This window comes from Pyxicephalus adspersus, chromosome Z (assembly GCF_032062135.1).
Source record: "Pyxicephalus adspersus chromosome Z, UCB_Pads_2.0, whole genome shotgun sequence".
NCBI lineage: Eukaryota > Metazoa > Chordata > Amphibia > Anura > Pyxicephalidae > Pyxicephalus > Pyxicephalus adspersus.
The window spans coordinates 7,355,985-7,382,973 of NC_092871.1; the positions used below are offsets into that span (position 1 = coordinate 7,355,985).

The 26,989-nt window shown below is 39.0% G+C and overlaps 1 protein-coding gene and 5 non-coding genes across 6 annotated transcripts; all 6 read left to right on the plus strand.

Moving 5' to 3' along the window:
* The first annotated feature begins 1,909 nt into the window (after nucleotides 1-1,909).
* Nucleotides 1,910-23,710, plus strand: LOC140343794 (TRPM8 channel-associated factor homolog). Its single transcript, XM_072430671.1, has 8 exons — nucleotides 1,910-3,723; nucleotides 5,117-6,108; nucleotides 7,801-7,892; nucleotides 9,348-9,607; nucleotides 11,030-11,034; nucleotides 14,941-15,180; nucleotides 20,898-21,232; nucleotides 22,956-23,710. The coding sequence occupies exons 1-8, from the start codon at nucleotides 3,107-3,109 to the stop codon at nucleotides 23,199-23,201; spliced, it is 2,787 nt and encodes a 928-aa protein (XP_072286772.1). The 5' UTR covers nucleotides 1,910-3,106; the 3' UTR covers nucleotides 23,202-23,710.
* On the plus strand, nucleotides 11,898-11,969 carry TRNAE-CUC (transfer RNA glutamic acid (anticodon CUC)). The gene has a single exon. It is a non-coding gene; the product is annotated as a tRNA-Glu (tRNA).
* TRNAN-GUU (transfer RNA asparagine (anticodon GUU)) lies at nucleotides 12,911-12,984 on the plus strand. The gene has a single exon. It is a non-coding gene; the product is annotated as a tRNA-Asn (tRNA).
* Nucleotides 17,190-17,261, plus strand: TRNAG-UCC (transfer RNA glycine (anticodon UCC)). Its single transcript has one exon. It is a non-coding gene; the product is annotated as a tRNA-Gly (tRNA).
* TRNAN-GUU (transfer RNA asparagine (anticodon GUU)) lies at nucleotides 17,592-17,665 on the plus strand. The gene has a single exon. It is a non-coding gene; the product is annotated as a tRNA-Asn (tRNA).
* An 804-nt stretch (nucleotides 23,711-24,514) lies between the features above and the next one.
* Nucleotides 24,515-24,588, plus strand: TRNAN-GUU (transfer RNA asparagine (anticodon GUU)). The gene has a single exon. It is a non-coding gene; the product is annotated as a tRNA-Asn (tRNA).
* Nucleotides 24,589-26,989: the final 2,401 nt, after the last annotated feature.

Genomic DNA, 26,989 nt, shown 5'->3' on the forward strand with positions numbered 1-26,989 from the left:
ACATCTTTTCTATCTTTACATCTTTAGTAGTCTTTGATTATGGGACAGGGTCACTTTAATTGGGCTTGGTTCCATGAATACATAAAAGTTTTTTCATTGAAGGTATGAAAAAACAAAACCTTGCAAAACATAGACATTTTTGGATGCTAGAAACAGTCACAATTAAAATAGGGAAAAATGAGGAGTTAAGAGATAATCTTCTTTTATGCATGTACACCCATCATAGGAATGTATAACTTACTGTGCAATAAAGATAGTAGAAAAGTTTTCTACGTTTCTGGCAAGATTAGGATGAGGTTAATGGTAATTCTCAAAACAGTTCTGGAGAAGCTGATATACACCAATTGTGCAAGTACATTGTAATCCATTTAATGATGCATCCTTGGGCAATCATGAGGTTCATTTTGGGGCGTTGAGTCTAAACGCCGAGTTCTCTATAAATAGAGGCGTTGCATGGAACTGGAAGATTGCAAAGCGATCAACAAAGGGTCATTGATCATCAGCTGCAACGTCGGTAAGAAAAATCATCTGGTCAAGGTAAGTGTTTTAAAGTTTTTTTTTGTGTAAGTGACTGTTTAATTCTGCTCAAGGCAGAAAAGCAATTAGCAAATATTAAAGCACAACAATAAAATAAAAATCATAAATAAATAAAAAATAAAAACAAACACATTTTAATAGCATATTTACATTATGTTTCATTGTTGTACTTTGTTATCTATTGACTTTTTTATATTGACAAATTTTTTTAACAGATCTACAAATATTTTTTTGCCCCTGTTATATGGAGTGCTTCATATAAATCTACATGAAATGTTTATTTGTGCAAAGCAATACAAAACAACAATAAAAGCTTCCTATGGGCACTTACAAACTAATATACCACACTCTGAATAAGATACCAACATAAAAAAATATAGTAAAAGTTGGTTTTCACAGTAGCATTCAAATGATATCAATAAAATAATTTTAAATAGATATAATAAAAAAACACTTAATATATTGTAAGTTAATACTAATATACCTATGATAGTATAGATTTTGTGACCACAAACAATGCCAATAATACAAACATTTTACATGTTTGAACAATGCATATCAAGCATGACTTTTTTTGTTAACCTCCAGCTCTACGCGTTTCACAGTTATAAAGCAGCTTCTTTAGGAGAACACTGTCAATGGAGGAATCATGCCATTCTAAAATATGAAAATTAGCATATTAGTGACAACTATCCCATATAAACATTATGGACAAGTACTGATAAATACAAAAAATATAATACAACATATGTTGCATAACAACTATCCCATCATTAGCTTGTCAAGCAGTCAAATCAATAAAAAAAAATGATCAGTATATTTTTGCAATACATGCACAAGTCTACAGGTTTTTTTTCTTAAAACTAGAGAAAAATACCTGCTGGTCTGCAAAAAAATCTAGTCAAAATAATACCTTCCTGTTACCCTACATATTGGAATCAGCCCTGTTAAGTTCTCCACTGTAGATTACAGAACCCCACTCCCATATGTAGGTGAGAAGAGGGTGTAGTGTTCTGCAGTACAGGATAGATGAAGTATGTTTTCTTCTGCATCCAGGGGATTGTATTAGAAAATATATGCACCATGCAAGTTGATTCACACAATATTATTACTATATATTATTAATTATGAAACAAATATAAATATAATTATATTAAATCATATTATATATATATATATATATATATATTATATAATAAAAAACATATTATCATTTTATTTTTTTGTTAAACAGGTTGAATCTTGGGTGACTATATTTATTAATTGGCCCGTATGTGTTTTCAGTGCAATACCATTAGGAATAATATAGTGAACACTTAAAAGAAATCTCTGGCAAGGTCCAGCAAGAAAATGTTTACTGTATTGCAGGGCAACACACAAATGTGAAAATTTACACTGTAATCCATGAATAATAACTTCAAGGCAAGCATTGCATTAGAGTTTCATACTATAATAGTCAGTTACAATCACAGTATTAGAAAAAAATCAGAAAACATTATAATTATTTCTAATTTTTCTATTTGCCATTGTCCCGCTTAGAGAGATGGAGCCTCTAGGGCGTGCTACAGCTTGCAAAAAAATGGTGTGAGCCCTGAGAAGGCCAAGGTGCAAAATCTAAGCAGTAACCAAGTCTTCTCCAGAGCCTCAAGTGGTGTAGATGTTGCACTGCTGGTACCGTAAAGTTGCAGTCCTTGGGCACACCGGAGTGAGCAGTATGATACGTGGTAGGGAAGGCTGGGGTCGAGGCAGGCAGCAAGCAAGAGAAGTCAGGTCACAAGCCAGGGGTCAAATACCAGGGATCCAGAAAATAGACACCAGTGACACGAGGAACACTGCATACAAAGGGGAACACTGGGACAGCACATGAAAACTGGCTGGGAAACCAGGCTGGCCCACAAGTGGTTAACACAGGAGCTGGGCAGGGAGAGCACTGAAATAACCAAGAGGAGCACAGGAAATACTCAGCAGAGCTAGGGGGCTTGGCACTAGTGGAGACACATTGCACAAACGTTGAGTGCTGTGTCTAAGCTAGCTAAATAGCCAGGAATGATAAAGAGGCTATTTCCTATATGGTCGATGGGAGGAGCGATACTGATGAAATCTGGAGGAGCACGCGCACCCAGGCTAAGAAATGCCTGCATACGCAGGAGAGAGGTGCATGAGCTTTAGCTAAGAAGAGGTAAGTGTGAAAGTTATCTAATAATAAAACCTTGTATGTTAATGCAAAACCAATACATAACGATCTGGGTATCTATGCTTTAAATACCTACCTCCTGACAGTAGGCTTTACTGAGTCTTTATTATCCCCTGAGAATCCAGCATTTGGCATTTCAATAAAATGAGGCAGAGCAACAGTTTTATCCTGAGGTCAGTGGCATATAAAAAGCATGAGCCGAAGATAAAGGAGATACAAAAGAATAATTTTAGGGCCACCAGTTGTAATAAGTATATCACATTATTTCTAATTTACAAGGCAAAATTACCAGGTAACCCCTCCCCAGTGCAAAAGCAAAGGTTTTTTTTTTTTTACCCCGGAGTTCAGCAATAACAAATAATGTTTTTTTAGATTATGAATCCTTCAGAGTCCTACAAGTTTCTTGTTAAGAATATCAAGTCCTTGAATTTTATTGACGAAGCCATGCCATGTGATTTACTACTTTACGGAGATTCTGCTTTTCCGGTGATTGTGAATCCTATTGGTCAAGTGCTGATTGCCGCATCACAGTATGGAAAGGGGCGTATGGTGGTGATGGGACATGAAAATTACGTTGCCAGTCCGAATTTCAAACAGTTCATTGAAAATGCCATTGAGTGGCTTAAGCCCTCTGCCGATTCACTAGTGGGAATCCACAAAACGTTTTCTTCAGTGGTTCCGATCCTCTCTGAAAAAGGCCATAAAGTTGAACCCACCTATGAATTCTACGACAAATTCGGGGTTTATTGCATGCACGCCTACGATGACAGGCAGTCAAAGGAGCTTATTGCAGCTTTAAAAGAGGGCAAAGGATTACTAATTGCAGGCCAAGCGTGGTACTGGGCGACCAAAAATGAAGGTAAAAATGTTGCACTTGATTATCCTGGAAACAACGTGACGGCTGTAGCTGGAATCCACTTCTTGAGTGATTATGGACAAAAAGGAGTATATGAGCCAACACCTCAAATCCCAATATCAACACTGATGTCCAAGTAAGTATCATTATTTTTATTAAACAATGGATAACACAAAGTATTATTGGTCAGGGCGAAGATTGCAGTAATGTGATAGACTAAAGAAGCAATAAAATTAAGTTTCTCATTAAAATAAGGATTCACTTCTCTCCCTTCCATGGACTTTTGTAGACCCACTGTGCCGCTAGACTAATAAGCAGGACAGACGCTAAAGTGGTGTAGGTTCATAATAATAGTCAACAGTTTCACATAGGCTAACAGAACGATGAGCATAAACAAAAAGTAAAGCATATATAACAGGACAACATAATACCATAACATAGGTGGGGCTTCTGGAAGGGAGGTAGGCTTAGCCCTGAGCTGGGCTCTAACTACTTTTTCAACAATACCTTGGGATATTTGAAAAAAAATGTTTTCAATTTGCTATAATGTATTGTTTAAAAAAATGTTTTGATTTCTATGCAATTATTTGTGACCATCGTTAGTACTACTGTATGATGTAATGATACAGTGTTTGCCAATGTTTTGATGTTGCTGCTGCTGTCTGCAACATCTTACTATGAGTGCCATAGGGTCACAGCCCCTAGGTGGGTTAATATACCTTGCACTCACAGGAATGTGGTTGGATGAAGATCATTTCTTCACATAGATTTACACATGTAGACAATTTTGATTTGACAAAAATATGATTTTAAGGTAAGTGATCAAGCCTAAAAAATAAGCTAAGCATAAGGACCTATATGGGACTTTTCAAGCACCACACCCAATATATCCATAAAAACACAACCTATTAAAAGTTTGCTCACATATAACATCACCATATAATGTTATAATACATTTCACAAAGCTCATCTACAGTTCTTGACGTGTTTCGCCGCTTTCTTTGCTTCTTCAAAAAACTTTTTAGTGGCTATCAACACTTAAAGCGTACCTAAACTCAGAAATTTCCCTTTTGCAGTGAGCGGCACCACTCCCTAATTGTCGATCGAGAATGAATGGGAGCACAAAGCCTCCCGGGATACCTACATCCCGGGAGGCTCTTGGGGTGCTTCTTCTGCGCATGCCCAAGCATTTTGGGCACGTGCAGGAGGCTTTTTCTGAAAAGAGAAGAATTTGCCGATCTCACGCATCGAGATCGGCAAGTTTTTTTTCCAACCTACGTCACCCAATCTCGTGCTTGACTGGTGATGTTGGAAGAAGAGTCAGGAAGAAGAGGCGAAGATGGCACCGCCCGGCGTGCCGGCTCGGAGAGGAATGCTGGGATGAGGCAGGACTCGATGGATGACACCTCCGGATGGATCAGACTGCCCTGCGGGATTGAAGGTAAGTGGATTTTTTTTGTTTTAAGCACTTTTTAGTTTAGTTCCTATTTAGACTTATTGAATAACAATTCGTGTTTGTGTACTCTTAGGTATAAGTGGGATCCTTCCAAGGATCTACAGCAGTTGTTGAAAGGATTGACAGAAGTAAGACTGCCAGAAAGTGGATCTCCATCCCATCTCATTGTTCATGGCCAGAGAGCCTTCCCTCTCATTTTAGATGATTCTGATAAAACATATCTTGCGGCAGCTTACTACGGGAAAGGCAGGGTTGTTGTAGCAACCCATGAGCATCAAATAAGTCAAGACAGTCAGAAACAGCTAGTCAGCAACCTACTTTCCTGGCTGGATGCTGGAAAAGGTGGAAAAATTGGGATACATTGGAATTTGAAAGAAATGCAGCAGTTCCTTGAGGAAGGGTTGGAAAGTCAGCTGTCTAGCATTAACAAAACCTTCAGTGTTTATTGCTGCACTTCTTACACTGATAAAGATGCTGAGAATATTCTGGAGTTTGTTGCAGAAGGAGGTGGACTTCTTATTGCAGGCCAAGCTTGGTACTGGGCTTCTCTAAATCCCGGAAAAGATGCTCTTATAGATTACCCTGGGAATAAACTTATAAATCAATTTGGGATCAGTATTTTAGGTGCCTCCGCTTATCCAAGTCCAAGAAAGATTTCCATATTAAATTCAGAAGACTGGGCAAAGGGCTATCAAAGCCGAAAGGCCCTTCACCAAATAATGATGTTGATGGACACCAGTCAGGAGATCAAGGAACCTTTGGCATCATGGATGAGGAAACTGTCTGAAGACTGTGCAACAATATTGGCAGTGGGAGATCAAGGCAAGCAGGCTTTTTATCAATATCAAGGTGCCCTCATCAATACACTATTGAAATATGGTCTGCCAGAAGTAGGCGTAGATCGGCCAATTAAAGGAAGAAGCAAGGAAGCCTTTTTATTGAGAATTGCAGCTGGGCTTCGCAATTCATTGCCAAACTTTGAAACTATAATAACAAAACTCATTTCAGGAACAAGTCTTCCGGTGAGCCCCCCACAGAAACTACAGATCAACTGTGCAAGTAAAGGTAAATTACAATAATTTAGTTTTATTCATTTCTATTTATCATTTAAAAGGAGTTCCATCTCTTAAGGGCCTTTTCACAACATGTCCATAGGGTTGCTTTGTTTGATGCAGGTCTTATGCGATCACAAGCGGAAATCTAATGTTTCCATTTGGCCTAGTTCACTGCATGCTTGAGTTGATGTGTGCTAGGTTAAAATAGGATTTACCCATATAAATGCAGCACAATAACCCATAATACAACCTACCTCACAAATCAGCCATAGCCAACAATGGGCCCATGTGCAGAACTGACTTAGGGCTTCCATAGGGCCACTGTTAGCTAAGAAAATAGTGAAACTTCAAATAGAAAAAGAGTAACAAAGTGTTACAATTCTTATAAAATAAGAACAAGGGTTAAGACAAAATTATTCATTCAACTAATATTAATACCGAATGTCTTATAATAATATAAGAAAATGTAAATATATAAGAAGAAGCAGGAAGTGGAAAAAGACCATTGAGAGGTAGAAAAGAAGAGGTGTCAGGGGGGAAGAAGTTTAGCTACAAATTACATATATTGCACCAAATAAAAAATCCAATTAAATTAAAAAGAAGCCTTCTGGTTACATGAAACAATGGGCCTGATGTATTAAAGTTCTTCAGGGCTGAATAAGATACACTTTCATCAGTGAAGCTGCATGATCTAGCAAACCTGTTTTGATTTCCTAAAAAGTCATTTGCTATTTGTTAACAAATGTTTTTAATCCTGGACCAGATCAGTTTCAGGTTTGCTGGATCATCCAGGTTCACTGATGAAAATGAATCCTCTCCAACCTTGGAGAGCGTTAATAAATCAGGCTCAATGAGAGGTTGTACTAGTTATATTTATTTCTTGCAATTTATGGAAATTGTGGTTATAACTGGCAAAATATATTGTGGGGATGTTTTAGCCAGGGAATACATCCAAATGCTGTTCTTAGAGAAAGATTAAAATGTAACCACGAGACAACATTTAGGGTTTAGATGGTTTCCTCGGAAACTAATACCGTCGGAAATTGTTAAATTCAACATAAAAATGTATGTTTATGTCAAATATGCCAACACAGTTAATAGAGGAATATAAATATATTTGAAACTGGAACAATATTTTAAATTAGATGAGGGATTATTAAGTGAACTTAGATGGAGAAAGACTGGTATAGGGGGTGCCGGCTATGGGGTCATTTTTAAAAAGGTCTTACACTCTGGAAGTTCTTCAAAAGGACAAAATACATGCTACCGGTATTACCTGTTCTCTAACTGTATCCTTTTGCTCATTATTGACATACTATGATCTACACTGTCTCTCTTTATAGAGGAGCCCATTTTGGCAGAGACAGAGCTTCCTTTATCACAGCTGATGATGTATGACTGATGCAAAGGAAACAGCAGAAAATATATAGAAATCGCAAATAAACAAAATAAGTGTAGCAGAAGCAGGGAGATCCTTGCACTGCATCTCCCATTCATTTGTAAATTAAATTCAAAATTTTCGGCTACTTCTGAAACACAAATACCAAGTCAGTACATGATGTTTAAAATAACACTACAAATCTTAATTTGTTTATATTCAGATTTATAAGCTTATTAGCTGTTTTTATATCTCATTTTTTATTTTCAGTTTTCAATCAATATGCAATATATGAAATAGATTTCTGAATAACATTTGTTGCAGCAAATACATGGCAGAGTACCGGACTTTATGTTCCACCTGGAAAGACTTCTACACTGACTTTCCCAGAATCTGCTATCAATGTTGGCCTACAGGTAAATCATATTTATTAATTTTAGAAAGGTGCCCACAGGCCATAAGTGTTGGGTGGCAGGATGGTCAGTGTTTCCATTTATTGACCAATCATTGTTTACCTTATGTTTCCGAAGCTGTCCCTACATCTGGAAATGGGAAGGTAGGTGGAATATACATGTTCAACAATCAGACAATTATTACTTGAGGCTTTTCATAGCTATTGACTATGAGGAAGTAACCAACAGCCCCTTAAAAAGTGCTTTGGGGGGGCAAGGAAAAACTTTCCTCATTGTTATTGGTTCTCATGAGATAAGCCAATGCTGAATCTGTGTTACATTGCCTTAAAACCCTACTGAACCTTCAATTTTTAGTTAAAAAAATTTCAGGTGCATCAAAAAGTTTTTAAAAAGTTCAAATTTTGTTTTCTTCAAAAAGCAGCCACAAGGTGAGCGGAAAACCTTGTCCCCTGTCCACATACTGCAGAATAAAACAGGAATACTATTTTAATCTTTCTAGATGGAAACAAAAACAGCGTCGCCTAGTGGAGGAATGATAAATGACAGATGATATTTAACTAATAAATTTCCAAAATAACTTTAATGTTGTTTTACTGAATAAACTTTACTAATTGTTTCTGTTTGGACATGTTCCCAAAAGTCCATCTGGCCACCCCACCCCTCTTTTATTTTGTTGAAGAACTCTGTTCAGGGGCTTTGGAATTAAATAGAAAATTGTAGTCAAATGCTTGTGTTATTTAAAAGAAATGGAGCTGAAACAAATTTAGGTAAGTTTATCAATCCCAATGAAGTAGTGCTTTAGATAAAAGTTATGGTTGTAATAGAAATAAAAGCCATAAGGATTTGTTTTTATCACCTATTGATTATTGAAAGATCATTAGTCTTTCATATAATTACCTAATAACCCAAATTAATGTTTTGTACATTCTGATGTCTTATTTTAACCCCTTTTATACTGAAAACGTACTGAAAAGTTTAGTTTTCTTTACCAGCCCCTAACATGGTCTCCTATCCTAAACCCATAAAATCAGAAATAGATAAGCCTTTTTGCAATATCCTAAAGCCCAGTTAACCATCCCTATTTTAAATGAGGTTATGATGTTCTAGGTGCTTTCATTTGTTTTAAAGAGGTTTACATTCCTATAGAACTAAATGGGATTGTAACCCCTCTAAAGCAGGTCAACTGCAAGTTGGAAGAAGGTCAACTGCAGGTCAAATTCATCTGTCAGTGAATACTGAAAAATCTCAAAAGAGCTTCAAGCTGAAGTCAATCTGATTTAATTGACATAAAGCTTGTTGGTACAAGTCCTAAAATAGCCAGTGAACCAAAAATATTCTGTTGTGTGCTACCTATCGTTCTGCAATCAGCAAATCTCCCTGCTGATTTGAAAGTTCAAATGGGCTTTACATTTTTGTTGTTGAGTTTAGATACACTTTAACACTTGCTTGTTGTTTTAGGTGCAGATTGGTTGTCATACAGATAATCTCAGCCACCATACTGAACTAAGGCGAGCCCCGGTGGTGGTGCAGAAGTATGTTGTAGACAAAGTCTTATTGCCAGTTTCTACAGTGTTTGGTGGCCTTCTCTACGTCATTGTTCCTGAAAGATGTGATCTCGGGAATATACAAATATCTGTACAAGATGCAGTCCTGGCTCCCTACTGTAAACATGGAAAGTATTGTATGCAGGGAGTTTTGCAGTTATTTGCTTGCTGCATGTAAAGTGCATGTGGATGTAAATTATTTTCAGTATGTTCGGTGTTATGTCTCACTTTATAAAGTTTTCCTAAACAAAGTGAATCAGTTGCTAAATATTAAACCTGGAGTTTATGACAATATCAGCATTTACTGGTGCAGGATAAATAGTTTAAAGAACAGAGTATACAGCAAGGGATTTTAGTTGGCTATAATGATTTATATTTGGTTATTAAGAATATAAGAAATACAATGCCAAAAATCTTCCACCCACTGGGTGGTACAAAGGTTCAAATTGTGTCCTTTTTTGACCACTAACACTTGTAGGGTTCTTAGGACAAAGTACTAGACATAAAATATACTACTTAGTTAAAATATACTACTTAAATATAATACTTAAATCACTGTAAAAGTTTATAGTGCAGCCACATAAGGCATAGTTTTAACGGGATCCCGATGCTTTTCGCCGGTTTAGGCTTCCTCAAGGGATTTAGTAAGGGCCAGTAACAGCAACAATAAAGGTAAAGGTATACAAAAACATATATTACAAATTGGTATTTTTGTGTCCTGGTTGTGAGTAAATTGTATAAAGTTCATCATATATAAAGATGGTAAACCAAAAGCAACAGGAGTTATGGTATGATAAGTAAAAAACATATTTGTATACATATAGTATAATAAGCAGGGTGACAGCACTACGCCTCAGCAATTGGGTCCATCAATTCTGGAGAAGAAATGTACAGGAGTGATCAACAACCAACTAAAGCAATGGTCGCCAACCTTTTCGGACCTACAACTTTAACTTAGGGGCTCTGGACCGGAGTGGGGGGCTGTGTGTCACTCAAAGGGGAAGAAACTTCCCCCAAAGTGACATTATGATGCCAAAACCCGTCCACTCTCCCATCGCAGGTCTGGACCTGCAATACATACGGGATACATGGTCCGCGGCTCTGGCCGATGCCTCCCCCCAGCGGGTTCCTTCTCCTGACCCCACTGGGGGGAGCACCGGCCAGAGCCACGGACCACCCAAATTTTCTCGTTGACCACCGGTTGGCAACCACTGAACTAAAGCAATGCACAAGCAAGCTGGCATCGACTACAAAATATCTGCTAAAGTCCTCCTGTTCGCTTCCACATCATCTCAAGAATTATCAGGCTCGTCTACTGTTCCAGCTACAGCGTTCAACTAATTCCTGTCCCTAACAAATATTAACCTATAGACACTCTCTGCACTGTGTACGTTAATAACAGGACTCGATGGGTATTATTATACATATGGGGAACATTTGTATTAGCTGTTATGAGCAGGAACATTCCTTGCTGTGTAACTCCTTTCAGTACAAAACATTTTAGCAGATGCTTGTACATTGAGTTTATAGGACGTGTCTCAAGGGAAAAAGGTTGCCTGATATTTTTTGGTCTATAACTTAAAAATTATGTCATAGGCAAAGTAAGGCTATTCCTGATCATTTATCATTACTACATCACCCTGATCCAGCTGTTGCATTTGGAAATCTGTTTCCTTTTGGAAAGTTAAGCTACATACACACTTCCAATGGTTCTCGCCCAATAATCAGCACAGGGCCGATATCAGGCAAGAATCTGAAGTGTGTACAGCGCGTGTTGTTCATCGTCCGAACGACTGTCCTGGCAGATCAACGAATAATGAACAACGAACGATCGTAATGCAAGGGAAGCGGGAGAGCACGCAGCTGGGTGCTGCTCCGGTGTTCTCCCCCTCCCCTCTCTTTAGAGCAGAACGGTGCTGTATGTACAGCATCGTTCATGCGTCGTGTGCATAGTTGTTGGAAAGGATCATGAAAGATCCAACTACTATAATTGGAAGTATGTACGCGGCTTTAGTAGCATCTGATATCTAAAATCCCTGCTTCTTTTTTTATGTTTGCCATTTGTCTTAGGCTGCATATGCATGTGCAATTTTAGTAGCTGGAAATGATCTTTTATGATAATTTCCAGCAACGGAGAGTGATAGATGAATGAACGAGTTCTATACACACGCACCCGTTCTGGTCTATGGATTGCGGAGGGGGTAGGACGAGCAAGCAAAACCTCTCTGTGCTCTTTTCCTTTAACTTGATAAGCAGCTGTTCTTCATTGGCTGTTCTTAGATCCTTCCTGAATGATGTTGGGTGACTGCTGTACACATGTCAGATTCCGGCCCAAGGCCAGAGCCAAAGCTGTTGTGGAGAAAATTTAAAAACTGCAATGAGGAAATATTCTGTTACTTTTTGCAGAGGTTTATTTTGTTCCATTAACATGTTCTGGCTTCTTGGGCAAAACCATAGCCGTCTCTCCCTGGTGGTCTAGTGGTTAGGATTCGGCGCTCTCACCGCCGCGGCCCGGGTTCGATTCCCGGTCAGGGAAAGGATTTTTTCCTGACCTGAAACAAGAACAAGGTGTCAGCTTTCACACTCCTACCTCTTTGCATAGCACAGTGCCTTATGTTTCCACAATTATGCTGTATCTATTAACATGTTCGTTTCCTTACAGAATGTTAATAACGTAGAAGCTGGACTCTATTAGCCTGGGTTATTTTTAAGAATTATTGCATTGGCTAAAGTGCTTTTCTTACTTTGAGAGAACATTGGGAGGCAAGCTTTTCAGTTAAGACTCCATGGGCTGTTGCCCCAGCATTTAACCTGAGAAATCTAACATTTAAAATGCCTAAAATCATGCAAAAACTCTATCCAAAATGACTCAAAACAATAAAAAAAGCCTTTAAATGCTTCATTCTTACTATTTCTTAGTATACTATTCTAAATTTTCTTAGTATATCACATATGAATGCTTAAAAACTCATGCAAAAGCTGTATGGACATTTATAAGCATTTCAAATTACTTGACCCATGTGAGATAAGGATAAGTATACACAGACTTTAGAGTGCCTAACATGTATACCACTGGGCAGCACAGTAGCTCAGTGGTTAGCACTCTGACCTTTGCGGTGATAGGTCCCAAGTACCAGAACACTATTTTCATGGAGTTTGCAGGTTCTCCCTGTCTTTGCGTGAGTTTCCTCCCACAATCGACAAAGATGTGGTTAGTTGGCTTCTCCCCCCCAAAAAAAAGATGACCGTGTTAAAGGCTATGACTATGGTAGGGACATTAGATTGTGAGCCCCTTTGACGGACAGCTAGTGACACGACTATGGACTTTGTACAGCGCTGCGTAATATGATGGCGCTATATAAATACTGTATAATAATAATAATAGGTAGGGGACCTGAAATAACAATAACCAGACCATGGTGGGTTAGTTTGGTAGGTCAAGCACTGACCAGTAGCATGCCAACCATTTCAGCATGTGTCTCTGTGGCGCAATCGGTTAGCGCGTTCAGCTGTTAACCGAAAGGTTGGTGGTTCAAGCCCACCCAGGGACGCAGAACATTTTACTTTGCTGTTTTAGCAAACTGAATACCAGCCGTGTGTCCTTCAGCGTAATATTTCTGTACTTTAAGATTATAACAATGTGAACAAATAAAAAAAAATGGCTTGGTGTCACTTTACATTTGGTTAAATAACAAACTGCTCAGGGTAGTAGTGACATACTCAAAGTGTAAAAAATAAATTCCACTTTCGGCTGCATTCGGCTGCATTTTGCAGTGCAGACAAAATACATGGGCAAAATGTCTAAGAACCAATGGAGTAGGCATGAACAGGATGGTTTTGACAAAATTTACAAAATTTAATGTGCCATTAAATTACTACTTCTGCCTTCACTGAAACTGAGGTTTGACATGACTATGGACTTGTACAGCGCTCCATAATATGTTGGTGCTATATAAATACTGTGTAATAATAATAATACCTTGGTGTCATCATGGGTGTCAACACAAACAGTAAAGTGATAATTGTGTTAATGGTTTTGGTGGCAGAGCAGATTTTTTGCCAAATATCTGATATAAACAAGTGCAATATGCATAAGTGATTGATGATGTTGGAGGCTCCAACCCCTGCTGAGGAATCTTGTTCTCGTTTATGTAAATGACCTTCTTAAAACAGTGACTACTGTTGTTCAAACTGTGCATCTAAGTGTCCAGCAAGGATTGTTCTTACTCCTTAAGGGGATTCTTTCACGAAAAGAAATGTTGAAATTTGAGTTTGGGTTGCTGGATGTCGATTTTTAGAAGTAGGTTCCTTAGTATTCTTGACGCTTGTGCCCGGACTCATATACCAACTACATAGTTGCCATAGGGTAGACTTTTAGACTGCATTCCTAAAAAAGGATTTGCTAGTCATTATATTCCAGGTTGAATGATGCCTAGCTTTATTCATACAACTTTCTATAAGTCCAGGGCATCATGGTCCCACTATCCTGGGCAGTGTTTCTCTACCAGGGTTCCTAGAGTGTGCAAGGGGTTGCTTGATGGATGAGTAATTTGTACCTCTCAGTCTTGCTAGCACCAGTTATCTTTTTGGCTATCTGTAAGGGTGACATTCTTCCCAATGGCCAGTGATGTAGAAAACATTCTTCCCAACACAATAATATACTTTGATCTGTGAATATAGTAATTATAGAAGGGGTTCACTGGGGACCTGAAAATTGTTTCAAGGGTTCCCCATGTTGGAAAGGTTGAGAGAGGCTGCCCTAGGGAGTCCCCATCAAGCTACCAAATATCAAACAGGTGAATGCTGCAATAAATTAGGTGGGTTCAATATTCCGCACAGACCAATGCCAATTCATTTCATGGCTCTGGTCTCTGTAGTATTAAGGATCCACCCAGTGCTAAGGAAAACAGAGGAAGAAGACCTGCGGAAACATTATTCAACCAGATTAAAAACTTCTGGAAAAAAAGAGATTATTATTATCCAGTATTTATATAGCACCAACATTTTATGCAGCACTGTACAAAGTCTATCGTCATGTGCCTAACTGTTCCTCAAAGGGGCTCACAATCTAATGTCTCTACCATAGTCATATGTCTTTAACACAGTCTAAGGTCAATTTGGGGGAAAGTCAAATAACCTTAACTGCTTATTTTTGGAATGTGAGAGGAAATCAGAGTACCCAGAGAAAACCCATGCAAACTCCAAGAGGTTCAAACCTGGGACTTAAAGCTGCAAAGGCCAGCGTGCTAAGATAAGCATTTACGCCTTATTAATTAGTTATTATAAATTAATTACTTATTTTTTTAAGTGCTCAAAGGCAGCAAAAAATGTGGGAGAGGGATTGGGATGCCATCCTGAAGTTGGGCTTTAATTACACAATTAGTTCCCTGTTTAAATGTTATTTTATTCCAGGGTCTGCCTGAACCATATGGGGTAAATTTAAACAGTTTTAAAGCAACAAAATGATACTATTCATCTGAACATATTTTTATATATTTTTGTTATAGGTGAAACCAGTGACTCCTCGTGGGTTGAAACAATTTCTGACTATCCATCCCCTTGGGCAGAGCTTGAAACAAAGAACATTATTTTAACAGTCCCATCATCTTCGGTTCGTGATCTGGAAAGACCTAGTGAAACCCTAGTTGTCTGGGCCCTAATCATGCAAGCGGTTTTAAAACTCTCTGCTGTGCCACCTGTACTTGAGAGAAAGGAAAGGATTGTTGCAGACACTCAGATATCAAATGGTAAGTTATTATTGTAGCTGTTTTTTTTTTTTTTAACTATCTGTATGTGTGATCATTGAATCTCTTCTAATGTACACATTGCACTCAAGAGCCAGATGTCCTCTACTGGACCATACAACTGTAACTTTGGGGGTGCAAGGTTGTCATGTAGGAGGACCCAACTTTGTCTAGGTAAGTGTCTTCACCAAATGGTCTTAGGCTTGCAAACAGCTTTCTCCCTGACAGTTACTCTTCAATTCATACAATAATGCAGGTACGGCCTTTAGGAAAACTAACGGTAAAACATTTTAAGATTTGGATAGAGTAGTGATGGAAACTGCAGTGCTTGTAGGAAAAATGTCTTGTAGGTTGCTAACCAAGGTAATTAGGTATTGGTGTACCCCTCCAACACCCACGACCATCGCTGTACCTCTTTTGCTCCAAATGACCACAACTGTACCCCTCTGACCTTCACTGAATTTATTTAAACACTGAGATTTGCACCAGTGGTGATAATGAAGACTGACTCTTTCATTAGTTCCATTTAGGAATTAGTATAGACCGGTATTATCATCCAGGGTTCCCCCAGAGGTTTTTAGAGGTTCTTTGGGCAATAAGAAATTTGTGCCTCTCAGGTCATTCTAACTGCCACCAACGATCCATTTGGCTATCTGTAAGGGTGACATTCTTCCTACTGGCCAAAAATGTAAGAGGCATTCTTTCTACTGACCACAACACTACTGTAAGCTATATATATAGTAATTATAGCTGTTGTCCCCTAAGACCTGGAATTTAATATTAATGCCCCCTCCCATGTTGAAATAGTGGAGAAAGGCTGCCTTAATTCATACAATGCAGGCATGTTGAAGAGCTTGCAGGATCCAATGGAGTGTTGTTGACCGGTGACTGGGTTCTTCTCCCTACCCCCAATGTATTCTGTATTCTTATGAATTGAGCTTTACTTGATCCAAGCTCTGAAGTAAGCAAATTGTTAAATACAGTGGTAAGTGTGAGCCCACTTTGGAATAAGTCCAACTTGGAATAAGTCCTGTTTGGACACAAAAAAAATTGCTTGGTATACAACCTTTGTGCTAGAACTTGTATGGGTCAAAAAGAGTCATAACACTGCGTGCTACCATTATTTAGCTCTCTCGAGACAAAGCCAAGACTGCCCACGAGCGTCACTACGCCAGTTGCCACCATTCAGTGAACAACCCGCGCTATAACTTTCTGTGAATTACATATCATCCCCTCCTCCTCCCTTCTCAGCACCATCCTAGTAGGTACTCGACTCTTCTCAGCCAGCTAGAGTTAGATTAAATTTTAATTTATTTTAGCTAATTGCTTTTGTATTTATGTATTTTAGTATTAAGCAGTGTTTAAATTATTTCATACAGCCCCATCAATGTATAATATGCCAATAACAATAGAATTTTTTTTCATGGGAACGGATTAATCATTTTCATTTTATTTCTTATGGGACAAATTTGTTTGGTATAAGTCCTGTTTAGTATAAGTCCAAGGATCTGGAACGGATTAGGTACTTATACCAAGGTACCACTGTATAGTGCTGCTCTTTAAACAAATGCATTCATTTGTTAAACAATAATCCATCCCTTTCCCTTTCCTTGCTTCTCCAATGTGTGCTATCCAGGACTCTGCTGTCTGAAAGCAGAAACAATCGGTTCCTCCTTGCATGATGCTTCAGACTGCATAACTGCTCATGTGTCTGCTGTGAATTTTATATACAATAGGAAGTAGAACCCCCAGACTTAAACATAAGGGTGCACCAAAGGTCATCCAATTAAACTTGCATACTATCAAATCAAGTGCTATATAGTTACCCTTTGCACTTTCTGTGAGTTTTTTAGATTTGTAGCTGCATTGATTGCAATGAATGCTGCAATGTGTAGCTTTCAATGCACTGATTTTTTTTCTTTATCACAAATATCTAACAAATTTTAAATTTGTTACACATAACTCATACAGTCGCCTATACATATAATGTCCATGAGCACTGGACTCAACAAGCGTTGGTGGTATAGTGGTGAGCATAGCTGCCTTCCAAGCAGTTGACCCGGGTTCGATTCCCGGCCAACGCAAAAATATTTTACCACCTGGATAACACAATGTTTACTACAGGCTGTACATTTTACCTTAATTTCATTGATTCCCAACCAAGACTCAAATAAATCTAAAGGTATGTTCAGAGGTTGCTAGCGGTTCCTTCAGCAATCTGTGCCTCTCAGGTCAGCATTTCCTTTTTCAACGATCTAGATGGTGGTCAGTGCTACCATCTTACCATTAGCCAGTGCTAAACATAGTGGAAGCCAAAGAGAAATAGGTAAGGGGCCTGAAATTAAAGGAAACTAATCCTTGGTAGGTAGTAGGTCATGCACTGACCAAAGGCATGCAACATCACAACCTCATCTGTCTCTGTGGCGCAATCGGTTAGCGCGTTCGGCTGTTAACCGAAAGGTTGGTGGTTCAAGCCCACCCAGGGACGTTGGGCTTTTATTGTAGATCAATTTGTTATACTGCCGAAAAAACGTGATCACCGTGAAAGTGCTATAATTTCAGTGAAAATAATGAGTTGTTTCTGAAAGTTATAGGCTGCTGACATGTTCATTATTTTCATGAATGATCACCAGTTTATTATTTAACCTCCCAGGTGGTATGAAAACGAAGTATTTTTAAATGTAAAAGCAGTATATTTAAAAATATTTCAAATTTCCCATCTGGTCCTGACTCCCAGCTGCACACTCGCGAGCAGATGCCCGGCCAGGCATCGCCAGGGGAAGAAGATGCCGGACATCGCTGGAGGACGCCGCTGGAACCAGGTAGGACTTTGCAATTCCACCCCGAGTGTGGCTCGTGGTTACCGCTTTTGGTATGGAAAATTCACCCCATGCCACACTTGGGAATACGGCCAGGGAGGTTAATCCCACAGTAGTACTAATACTGCCACGTTTATTACGTGGAGATAGACATGAGGATAGCTAGATAGTGCTTAGCAGTTTAATAGAGGTGAAAGTCATAGGCCACAATAAAGAGCAGTCAGGAGCAGATTTGTACTTTTTTCTCCCCTAGGCCATCTACCTTGTGCCACCCCTCCAACTGCCTTGAAAGAAGGTCTGGATGTGGTGCGGACCTGGCAGCCATACAAGATTGGGAGGGAAAGAGATGGAGGGAGAAAGAGAATATTAGAGAGAGCCTGAAAGAGGTAAAGAGAGATGGAAAGAGAGAGAAAGAAGTAGGGAAAGAGCGGGAGAGAGTGAGCGTGAAAGAGGTAAAGGCCCTGATTTTTTAAAGCTCTCCAATACTGGGGAGGACACACTTTTATCAGTGAAGCTGGGTGACCCAGCAAACCTGGAGTGAATCTAGTCCAACATTTGCTAACAAATAGCAAATTAATTTTAGGAAGTCCATTCCAGGTTTGCTGGATCACCCAGCTTCACTGATGAAAGTGAATTCTCTCCCGCCTTGCAGAGCTTTAATAAATTACGCCCAAAGAGAGAGGAAGAGAAAGAGAGAGAGAGGTAAAATGAGAGTGAGAGAGAGACAGAACGAAAGGGAGGAAGAGAGCAAGAGAGAGAAAGCAAATCAGCCCACTTACCTGGGATCATCTGATGGTGTCCCAACAGAAGGCTTCCCGTGTCACAGATGATAGAGATGAAACATTCTGTACCTGCTAGATCAGAGCATTTGGAAGGTCTGAGTGCGCCCTCAAGTGGCCATGTCACACTAGGCTTGTCAGTGGTGTTCATATTAAAAATATTGATTGCCACTTTTGAAGCAATCCGCACTTTTTAAAATTGGCGACTGTGGCTAGTTAAATGAACAGGTTGAGTTTCCCATTATCATAGTTAAGCTATGACAATCAAAGTATTTTTTTTGTTTTTTTTATCTGATTTTGTTTTTTCTAATCTGTTTTAAAAGTGTTTGATTTTTAAAAGGGGAACACTTTTTTAAAATCACCTCTTTGGTACTGGTCCTTATATTGAACATGTTTTCTACAAATCAACTATGTGAGCCTTAGGCTATGTACACACGTGCAATGGTTCTCTTCTGATAATTAGCTCAGGGCCGATATTGGACAAGAATCTGGCGTGTGTACAGCGCTCGTCGTCCATCATCTAAACGACCATCCTGGCGGATCGATGGACGACGAACGATCGTAATGCAATTAAAGGGGAAAAGAGCGCAGCGGGGTACCGCTCTGTTGTTCTCTTCCTCCCCTCTTCATAGAGCAGAACGGTGCTGTATGTACGTGGATCGTGCAGGATCATGAAAGATCCTTTCCAAGGACAATTGTTGCATGTGTGTATGTAGCCTTAGAATAAACACCTGTGGGAGCCCATTGCTAAAGTAAATAGCAAGAAGAGATTGGATTGGCGGGTGATTGTCAGACGTGTTACCACTAGCCCATGGGAAGGCTGCTTGAACAAAAGCATCCACAATGGTTGGTGGTTGTTCATCAATCCAAAAGGATTTGGAAACCAGTTGTTATGAATGTTCACATTGGTTTGTAAACTTTGAATGGGGCAAACACCTAAAGTTTACCACAAGACCCAGGTTGAGCCTTTTATCTACAGGACAGATGACTACTCTGTTAGCAGAGACTATGGAACGATGGGACTAATAGCTTGACACCAGCTGCAAAGGTTTATTTTTATATATAATAAATTGTCCAAGGAGTTTCTAAATCAGGGTCCTATGACAGTCAGGATATATATATATATATATATATATATATATATATATATATATATATATATATATATAAACATACATATATTTATAAGCTTTGTCAAAGGGCAACGTTAACCAACTGCTAAGCAATAAATAAAAGCTCAGATATCTGATCTCTAATGGCTTTCACTTGGGTGATATATTAAGACCTTAACAGTGTTACTGAGGAGCTCTGGGAACTAAGAGCATTTACTGGTGACTAGACCTGCAATCCATCATCTGTTGGAGCCACCATTTACTGGAAGTTATATATATCACCTTCTATTTCTGGCTGGATAGGGGCAGGGGTGGCTAGGTGCTCTGTGATGGCTGTTTTTTTTCATTGAAGGTTTTATTTATATCTACTTTTTTTGGGAAGTGCTCCTTTTCCTTTTAAGAAAGGTGACCCTATTATAAAATTTACCCTACCTACTGTCGGTTTTGCTAACTGCTATTAATTTAATTGAGTGAAAAACACTCACACATATGCACACATATCACCACTGCCACCACCACCACCATTATGACCCCCTGAGCCCTAACCCCCTCCACCATAACCCCCTCTATACTAGCTATGAACCCCCCCATCTGTCCTAATTTTAACCATTCCATCCATTCTGGCTTTCACCCCTCCATCGGGTTAGAAAGGGACACAGCAAAGTTCAAGGAATACCTTTCAATGCGGTGGTAAGTAACTCTCCTGACTGATGACCCCCAACACCACGCATCATGGATGTTTGCAACTGTCAGTGGTATTATGTGCATGTGAATAATATCCGCTTGTTATTTTAATTTTTTATACTGCCCCTATCAATAAAAAAGAAAAAAAAACTACAAGAAGTGAAGACGTCCTCCAATGGGGAACTTTTGAAAGGATTTACTCTTCTGTTGGAGTTTCATTTCTCAGGGATTTTCACCCAAAAGTTTTAGCTTTAGATATACATTCATATACAGTATTTTGGTAATTCTTTGCTAAGTGTACAACTTTTAACTTCTTGTTTTGACAGGCTGGATGCATTCTGGTTATCCCATCATGTGTCATTTGAAATCTGTTGAAGACCTGGTGAACATTATGAATATTAAACCAGATATATGGGGGGCTCTTCATGAACTTGGACACAACAGGGAGATAAGGGAGTGGTCCTTTCCTCCGCACACTAATGAGGCTCTCTGCAACCTGTGGTCTGTCTATGTGTATGAAAATGTCTTCAAAATTCCAAGAGAACAAGCTCATGGTGATCTGAAACCACATGTAAGGGAGGAACGCATATGGAAATATTTAAAGGATGGAGCCCTGCTGGACAACTGGAATACATGGGTGTGTTTGGAGACTTACCTACAGGTAAAAAACTATGTTATACATAAAACAGAATCTTAAATCAATAGTTCAAACAGATAAGTTGATTATAAGTTGTTTTCAGCTACCACATTTCAGCCCTCAGAGCATTAAATGAAGGATTTGGCATCTACATTTGATAAAGATTAGGTTATTTTATCATCAAAACTCAGGTTAACGTATTGCTAGGTAAAATACAAGAAATCCAAGAAATACCAACACCACAAAGGTATGTAAAATAAAAGAATGTTGTTCATTAAATGTCCTACTAATTAAAAACTAGTCCCCACAAAAAGAACTACTCATTCACGTTATATAGATTGCTAATCCCCCCTAAAATATGCACACATAATATTTTTTGGACCACCTTTAGCTTTGATTACAGCTTGCATTTGCTGTGGTATAATTTCAATAAGCTCATACAATGTCCCAACAATTATTTCCACCCAGAGTTGGATTCATTTTTCCCCATGATTGGATGATGAGAGAGTTGGAGCACTATGTAAAGCCTTCCCCAGTACATTATTATTATTAACAAACATGATTTATATAGTGCCAACATATTAGGCAGCGCTGTACATTAAATTGGGGTTGCAAATGACAGATACAGACAGTGACACAGGAGGAGGAGGACACTGCCCAGAAGAACTTACAATGTAAGAGGTGGGGGAAATAACGCACAATAGGAGGGGAGATATGGAATGGTGGGTGAGTAGTGAGGGTTTTAAGAGACAGAAGAAGATGGGTAGGCATATTTAATAAGATGGGTTTTGAGTGCTCTTTTAAATGTGCAATAAGTAGGAGCAAGCTGAATATGACAAGGAAGACCATTGCAGAGAGTCTGGGCAGCTCAAGAAAAGTCAAAGGGGAGTATTTTTCTATCAGGGCATAAAGGTAAGAGGGACAATAACTGTGGAGGGATATGAAGGCAAAGCACAGGAACTTGAATTTGATTCTAAGATGAAATGGAAGCCAATGAAGAGAACTACAAAGAGAGGCAGCAAAAGAGGAGCGGTGGGAAGGATGGATGAGTCTGGCTGCAGCATTCATAATAGATTGTAGGTTACAGTAGTCCAGACAAAAGATGATAGGGGTGAATTTTGGAGATGTTGTGCAGGTGAAAGTGATAGCACTTCCCTGGGATTCTCAAAGGGGTTGAGGTTCGGATTCTGTGGTGGCCAATCCATGTGTGAAAATTATGTCCTTCACAATCTGAGCCTGATGAATCCTGGCATTGTCATCTTGGAATATGTCCATGCCAACTGGGAAGAGAAACTCCACTGATATGGAAAACCCTGGTCAATCAGTATATTTTCATTAAGTCAGCTGACCTCAATTTTTGGGCACATAACATTGCTGAAACCAGATAGGAGCAACCTAGGATAACACTGCCACTGCCTCTATGGGCTTGGGGAGTTGGCTAGGCAGCATTTATACAGCACCAACATGATATATTGGATGTGAGGTCAACACCCCCAGCAGACTCTCATTTATGTGACACACCATTGAATTCATCTTTGCTCCTCTTCCACCAGATAAATAATTGATTAAGGAATAGGAAAACCAATGCAATTACGCACCTCAAAAAAATTGATTTTTTCTGTTTGTTCATTTTTAATGTTTTATTTTTTTTCAAACAGTCCCTGTTTGAACAAAAGATGGAAGAAAGATGGAGAACAGTTTGTGACCATGACTTTTAATGCCATACTTTTTCTTTTAAATGTTTCAGCTTCAAGAAGGTTTTGGTTGGGAGCCATTCATCAACTTGTTCTCAGACTACAGAAACATCAAGGACATCAAGAACGACAACACCTTCAAGATGAACCTTTGGGCTCAGTTGTTCTCACAACAAGTGGAGAGGAATTTGGTTTCATTTTTTAAAGCTTGGGGTTGGCCCATTGAGAAGGATCTCAATGAAAAACTTTCCTCTTTGCCTGACTGGCAAGAAAACCCAATGAAAAAATTTACTCTGTAGTTACAAATAGGACTGTATTTAGGCATAGCTGACATATTCTGAGGCAGCAGACAATCATCAAATCTGATGATCATCACCTGTTGTATTATACAATGTAATTTAGGATTAATTCAGACACCTAGGACACTGTTTACATAAAGTATAAATAAATATTAATACATAAAGTCCACCTAAATTCACAAATTAAGAGCAGCTTCTTCTCAGCAAACCATAAATATGATTTATCCTATAAATAATAACCACCACCGTTTGTGTTATCAATTTCATGTATTAAATGGAAATCACCGCAAGCACAATGCAATTCTTATACAATCACTCAATTACAGTACTACAATACTGCAACAAGCTCCTTAAAACATTTCTTTGTGCACAAACTCCAGGAAACAGGAAACAATGGAATATGTTAATGGAAAGTCAATCTGTCTTTATTGTTCCCCTACCATCTATGGGTAATAGCCTGAGGGTACTTGTGATAAGCTTTAATATGCAATAAACAACTTGTGTTGGAATCAATGTGGTCTGCACTATTGGATGGCATTAAATACTTTGCAGGTTTATACTTCTGAGAGCATGTGTGGCCATACAATACAAGATATCTTTTTATTAGATTGGACTTTCAAAGCCATAAAATCATCAAATGCCATGCTAATCTAATAAAAAGTGTGCAGTCTTGATCAATATATAAATAGTTTATTGATCAAACATTAATTAGGAAATGTCATATTTTTGTGAGCCCCCTAAGAACTACTAGCCAATGAAAGTGCACCCCACTAAGGTCTTTTGGAAGATGGGCTTTGAATGATCAGTGGTACAAACTCAAACATTTTCAGGAATCCTAAACATTTTCCGCCCTTGATTGATGATAAAGGTCTTGATTCTGGAACCAACATGATATGTTAATGATTTTCTGGTCTCCTGAACAGTAGTTGTGGTTTTTGTCTTTTGTCTTCATCATTCTTAGTGAAGAAGAAGAATGCAGAATATATTAAAGTAAAAAGAGGCAAACCACTGGCCAAGCCATCGAAATCACTACTCAAGGGAACATGGCAAATCATTATTGCCTAAACAAAATGTGCCAAAAACTTTAGAATCTAGTTTTCTATTACATTGGTGAAGACTTAGGACCACAGATTGCTGAGCATAGCTGGAGGCAAAAATAAATGGACTAAGTAGGCCTAAAGTAAAAGATAAGCAGTTCATGGTATGTAGATAAGTCAACACTGACCAATGCCATGTAGATAGGTTAAGCACTGACCAATGGCATGCTGATAGGTCCAGCACTGACCAATGGCATGCTGTTCTCTCCTCTATCTGTCTCTGTGGCGCAATCGGTTAGCGCGTTCGGCTGTTAACCGAAAGGTTGGTGGTTCAAGCCCACCCAGGGACGCAGAAGCTTTTGTTTTGCAAGTCAATGGCTGCTCTTTTAGACAAATTTGGTGACGGCCTAATACAGTGCTGAGCATGACTGGAAGCAAAGGTAAACAAGCTAGATAGGGCCAGAAATAAAAAAAAAAAAAAACATTCAGTGGTATCGTTTTAAAAAAAACCAAGGAGCTTTTGACAAATTTTCCAAAATTTAACGTGCCATGAAATTACGACTTTTGCTGTCACTGAAATTGAAGTTTCTAGAATTACCTTAACTAGATATTCACCTTTTTATAAATACATTTCAATGTGACAAGTTCTTTGACAATCCTCAAGGCAGCCCAGGTAAACTAATCGGCATACTTGGGAACTTTTAGAAAATGTGGAGTGCCACATATATTTGTGGTCTTTTTTTTTGCAGCGATATTGTGATATAATGCTGATTTGTGCTCCAATATATTAGGCAATAAATGGACAATTTTTAAACTACACAGACAATAAAAGGACAATTGTTGAGATATGGGAGTAAAAATGGGCAATTGTAAGAAAACATTGGTGAACCAGGGGTAATTGAGAAAGTGTTGAACAGTGGACAAGACAGTGGGCAAGAAACTTGCAATTGTTAGAATACAGAGAAATACAAATACAAAATATGTGAGTCACGAAAGGTGGGGATGACTTAAAATGGGGGAAACAGGGTAGGTCCGTCCAGCAATGATCATGGGCGTGCAAGCAACACTTAAAACATGTCTCTGTGGCACAATTGGTTATCGTGTTAGGCTGCTTACCAAAAGGTTTGTGGGTCAAGCCCACCCAGGGTTGCAGAAACTTTTGTTCTGCAACATTTGCAAGTCAATAGGCATCTTTGTATCCCACGAGTTCAATGGCACCCTATCCTCTGCTACTGTTACCTTACTAAAACCTACCTAGCAAAAAACACCACATGCTGGCACTTCTCTGCTTGATCCTTATACTGCTTGCCAAATTTTTTTAGGATTCAGGGTGAAAGGACCAAGGAGCTCCCCCCATGAGCTATAAACTACAGATTCACAAATTCTGTTTTGCCCATTTTTTTGCTTCTCCCTTGTGCTGATGTGCTCATCCCTCCTTCTTCTTCTTTCCCCCACCCCGCTCTCACCATAAACCCAACCTTTAGCGGAGACGGCTAGCTTATCCTATCCTGCCCATTATTTGCCCTACTGAGTCTGCTGACCACAGGTCAAAGGCAATGTAGTACAGTCTGTCTTTGAAAAAAAATGGGAGAATTTAGACATGAACTCTAAACTTTGCTCCCACTCAGTCAACGATCAGGCGAATCTCAACCTTATTCTTATCCTTAACCAAAAAGGAAAGCCAGTAAATAAATAGCATTTAGATGACAAATTAGACCAGCTACAGCAGGGGTGCCCACACTTTTTTGGCTTGCGAGCTACTTTTAAAACAACCAAGTCAAAATGATCTACCAACAATAAAAACTTAGACTTAACTCTTGTACGTTGTAGTTTATTTTCAAAGGCAGGACTCCGTGATCTACTCGCGTTGCCTTTGCGATTCACCGGTAGATCACGATCCACCTGTTGGGCACCCCTGAGCTACAGTATGTAGTATTATATAATTAGGTACAGGTCAGTCTTCAATGTGCCTTCTATTCCTGGCTCCTCTGCTCCGTAAGCTAACCATGAATGGTCAGCCAAGACCAGCTAAGAATCTGGTAGCCTTCATGATTGTTCATAGATGATCAAATCCTGCCTTCATGTTTGACCACACTTTAATGCCTATGACCAACCTATTTTTTCTAAATTTTTATATTATGTGGATAGTTTGTAGGAATAGGCTTTCAAACTCTTTAAATAACCTCATCAGAAGGTCAACAAAGACAAAAAAGTATTAACTTTACAAGAAAACTGGGTTACACCTACCTGTCCGATGACTTGTTTGCCTAACAAATCAATCTGTAGCAAAGCTCCTGACACCAATCCAATTGGACTCCTCAATCTACTTAATTTTCTCACCATTGGCTGTTGGGGTTTCTCCAGCTGTAGTTTATTCACTTCAGAACACATAATGGCATAATGACTAGTGGAAGGAACCACAATGGCCTTCAGCATACATGCAAGCAGTTTTAGGAATTTTGAGCAAAAGGCTTTTTGAAACTGCTAGAGGGGTAAATATAACTTCTTTTTTCCAGGGTGATGTCTTTGTAAATTTGTTAACCCTCTGAGCAGGGTTACAGCTCCCAATTCTAGAATCCTCCAGATATTCTGGGGCGTCTGTGGCCTACAATTGATTTAGGAGGTTTTGGTTCTGGCGGTTGGTTGCTGGTGATTGTCTGGTGATTGGTTGCTCTCTCCTGTCACCATGTGGGGTTTCTGGCCATAGAGAGGCTTTTGAGCTGTATGCTGTGCTGTCCCAGAATCCTCCTG

Excerpts from the sequence above, each read along its gene's own strand:
- LOC140343794 (XM_072430671.1), top strand. The coding sequence starts at position 3,107 with ATGAATCCTTCAGAGTCCTACAAGTTTCTTGTTAAGAATATCAAGTCC. Across the intron at positions 3,724-5,116 it reads ATATCAACACTGATGTCCAA|GTATAAGTGGGATCCTTCCA; the intron begins GTAAGTATCATT and ends GTGTACTCTTAG. Across the intron at positions 15,181-20,897 it reads AGACACTCAGATATCAAATG|GCTGGATGCATTCTGGTTAT; the intron begins GTAAGTTATTAT and ends TTGTTTTGACAG.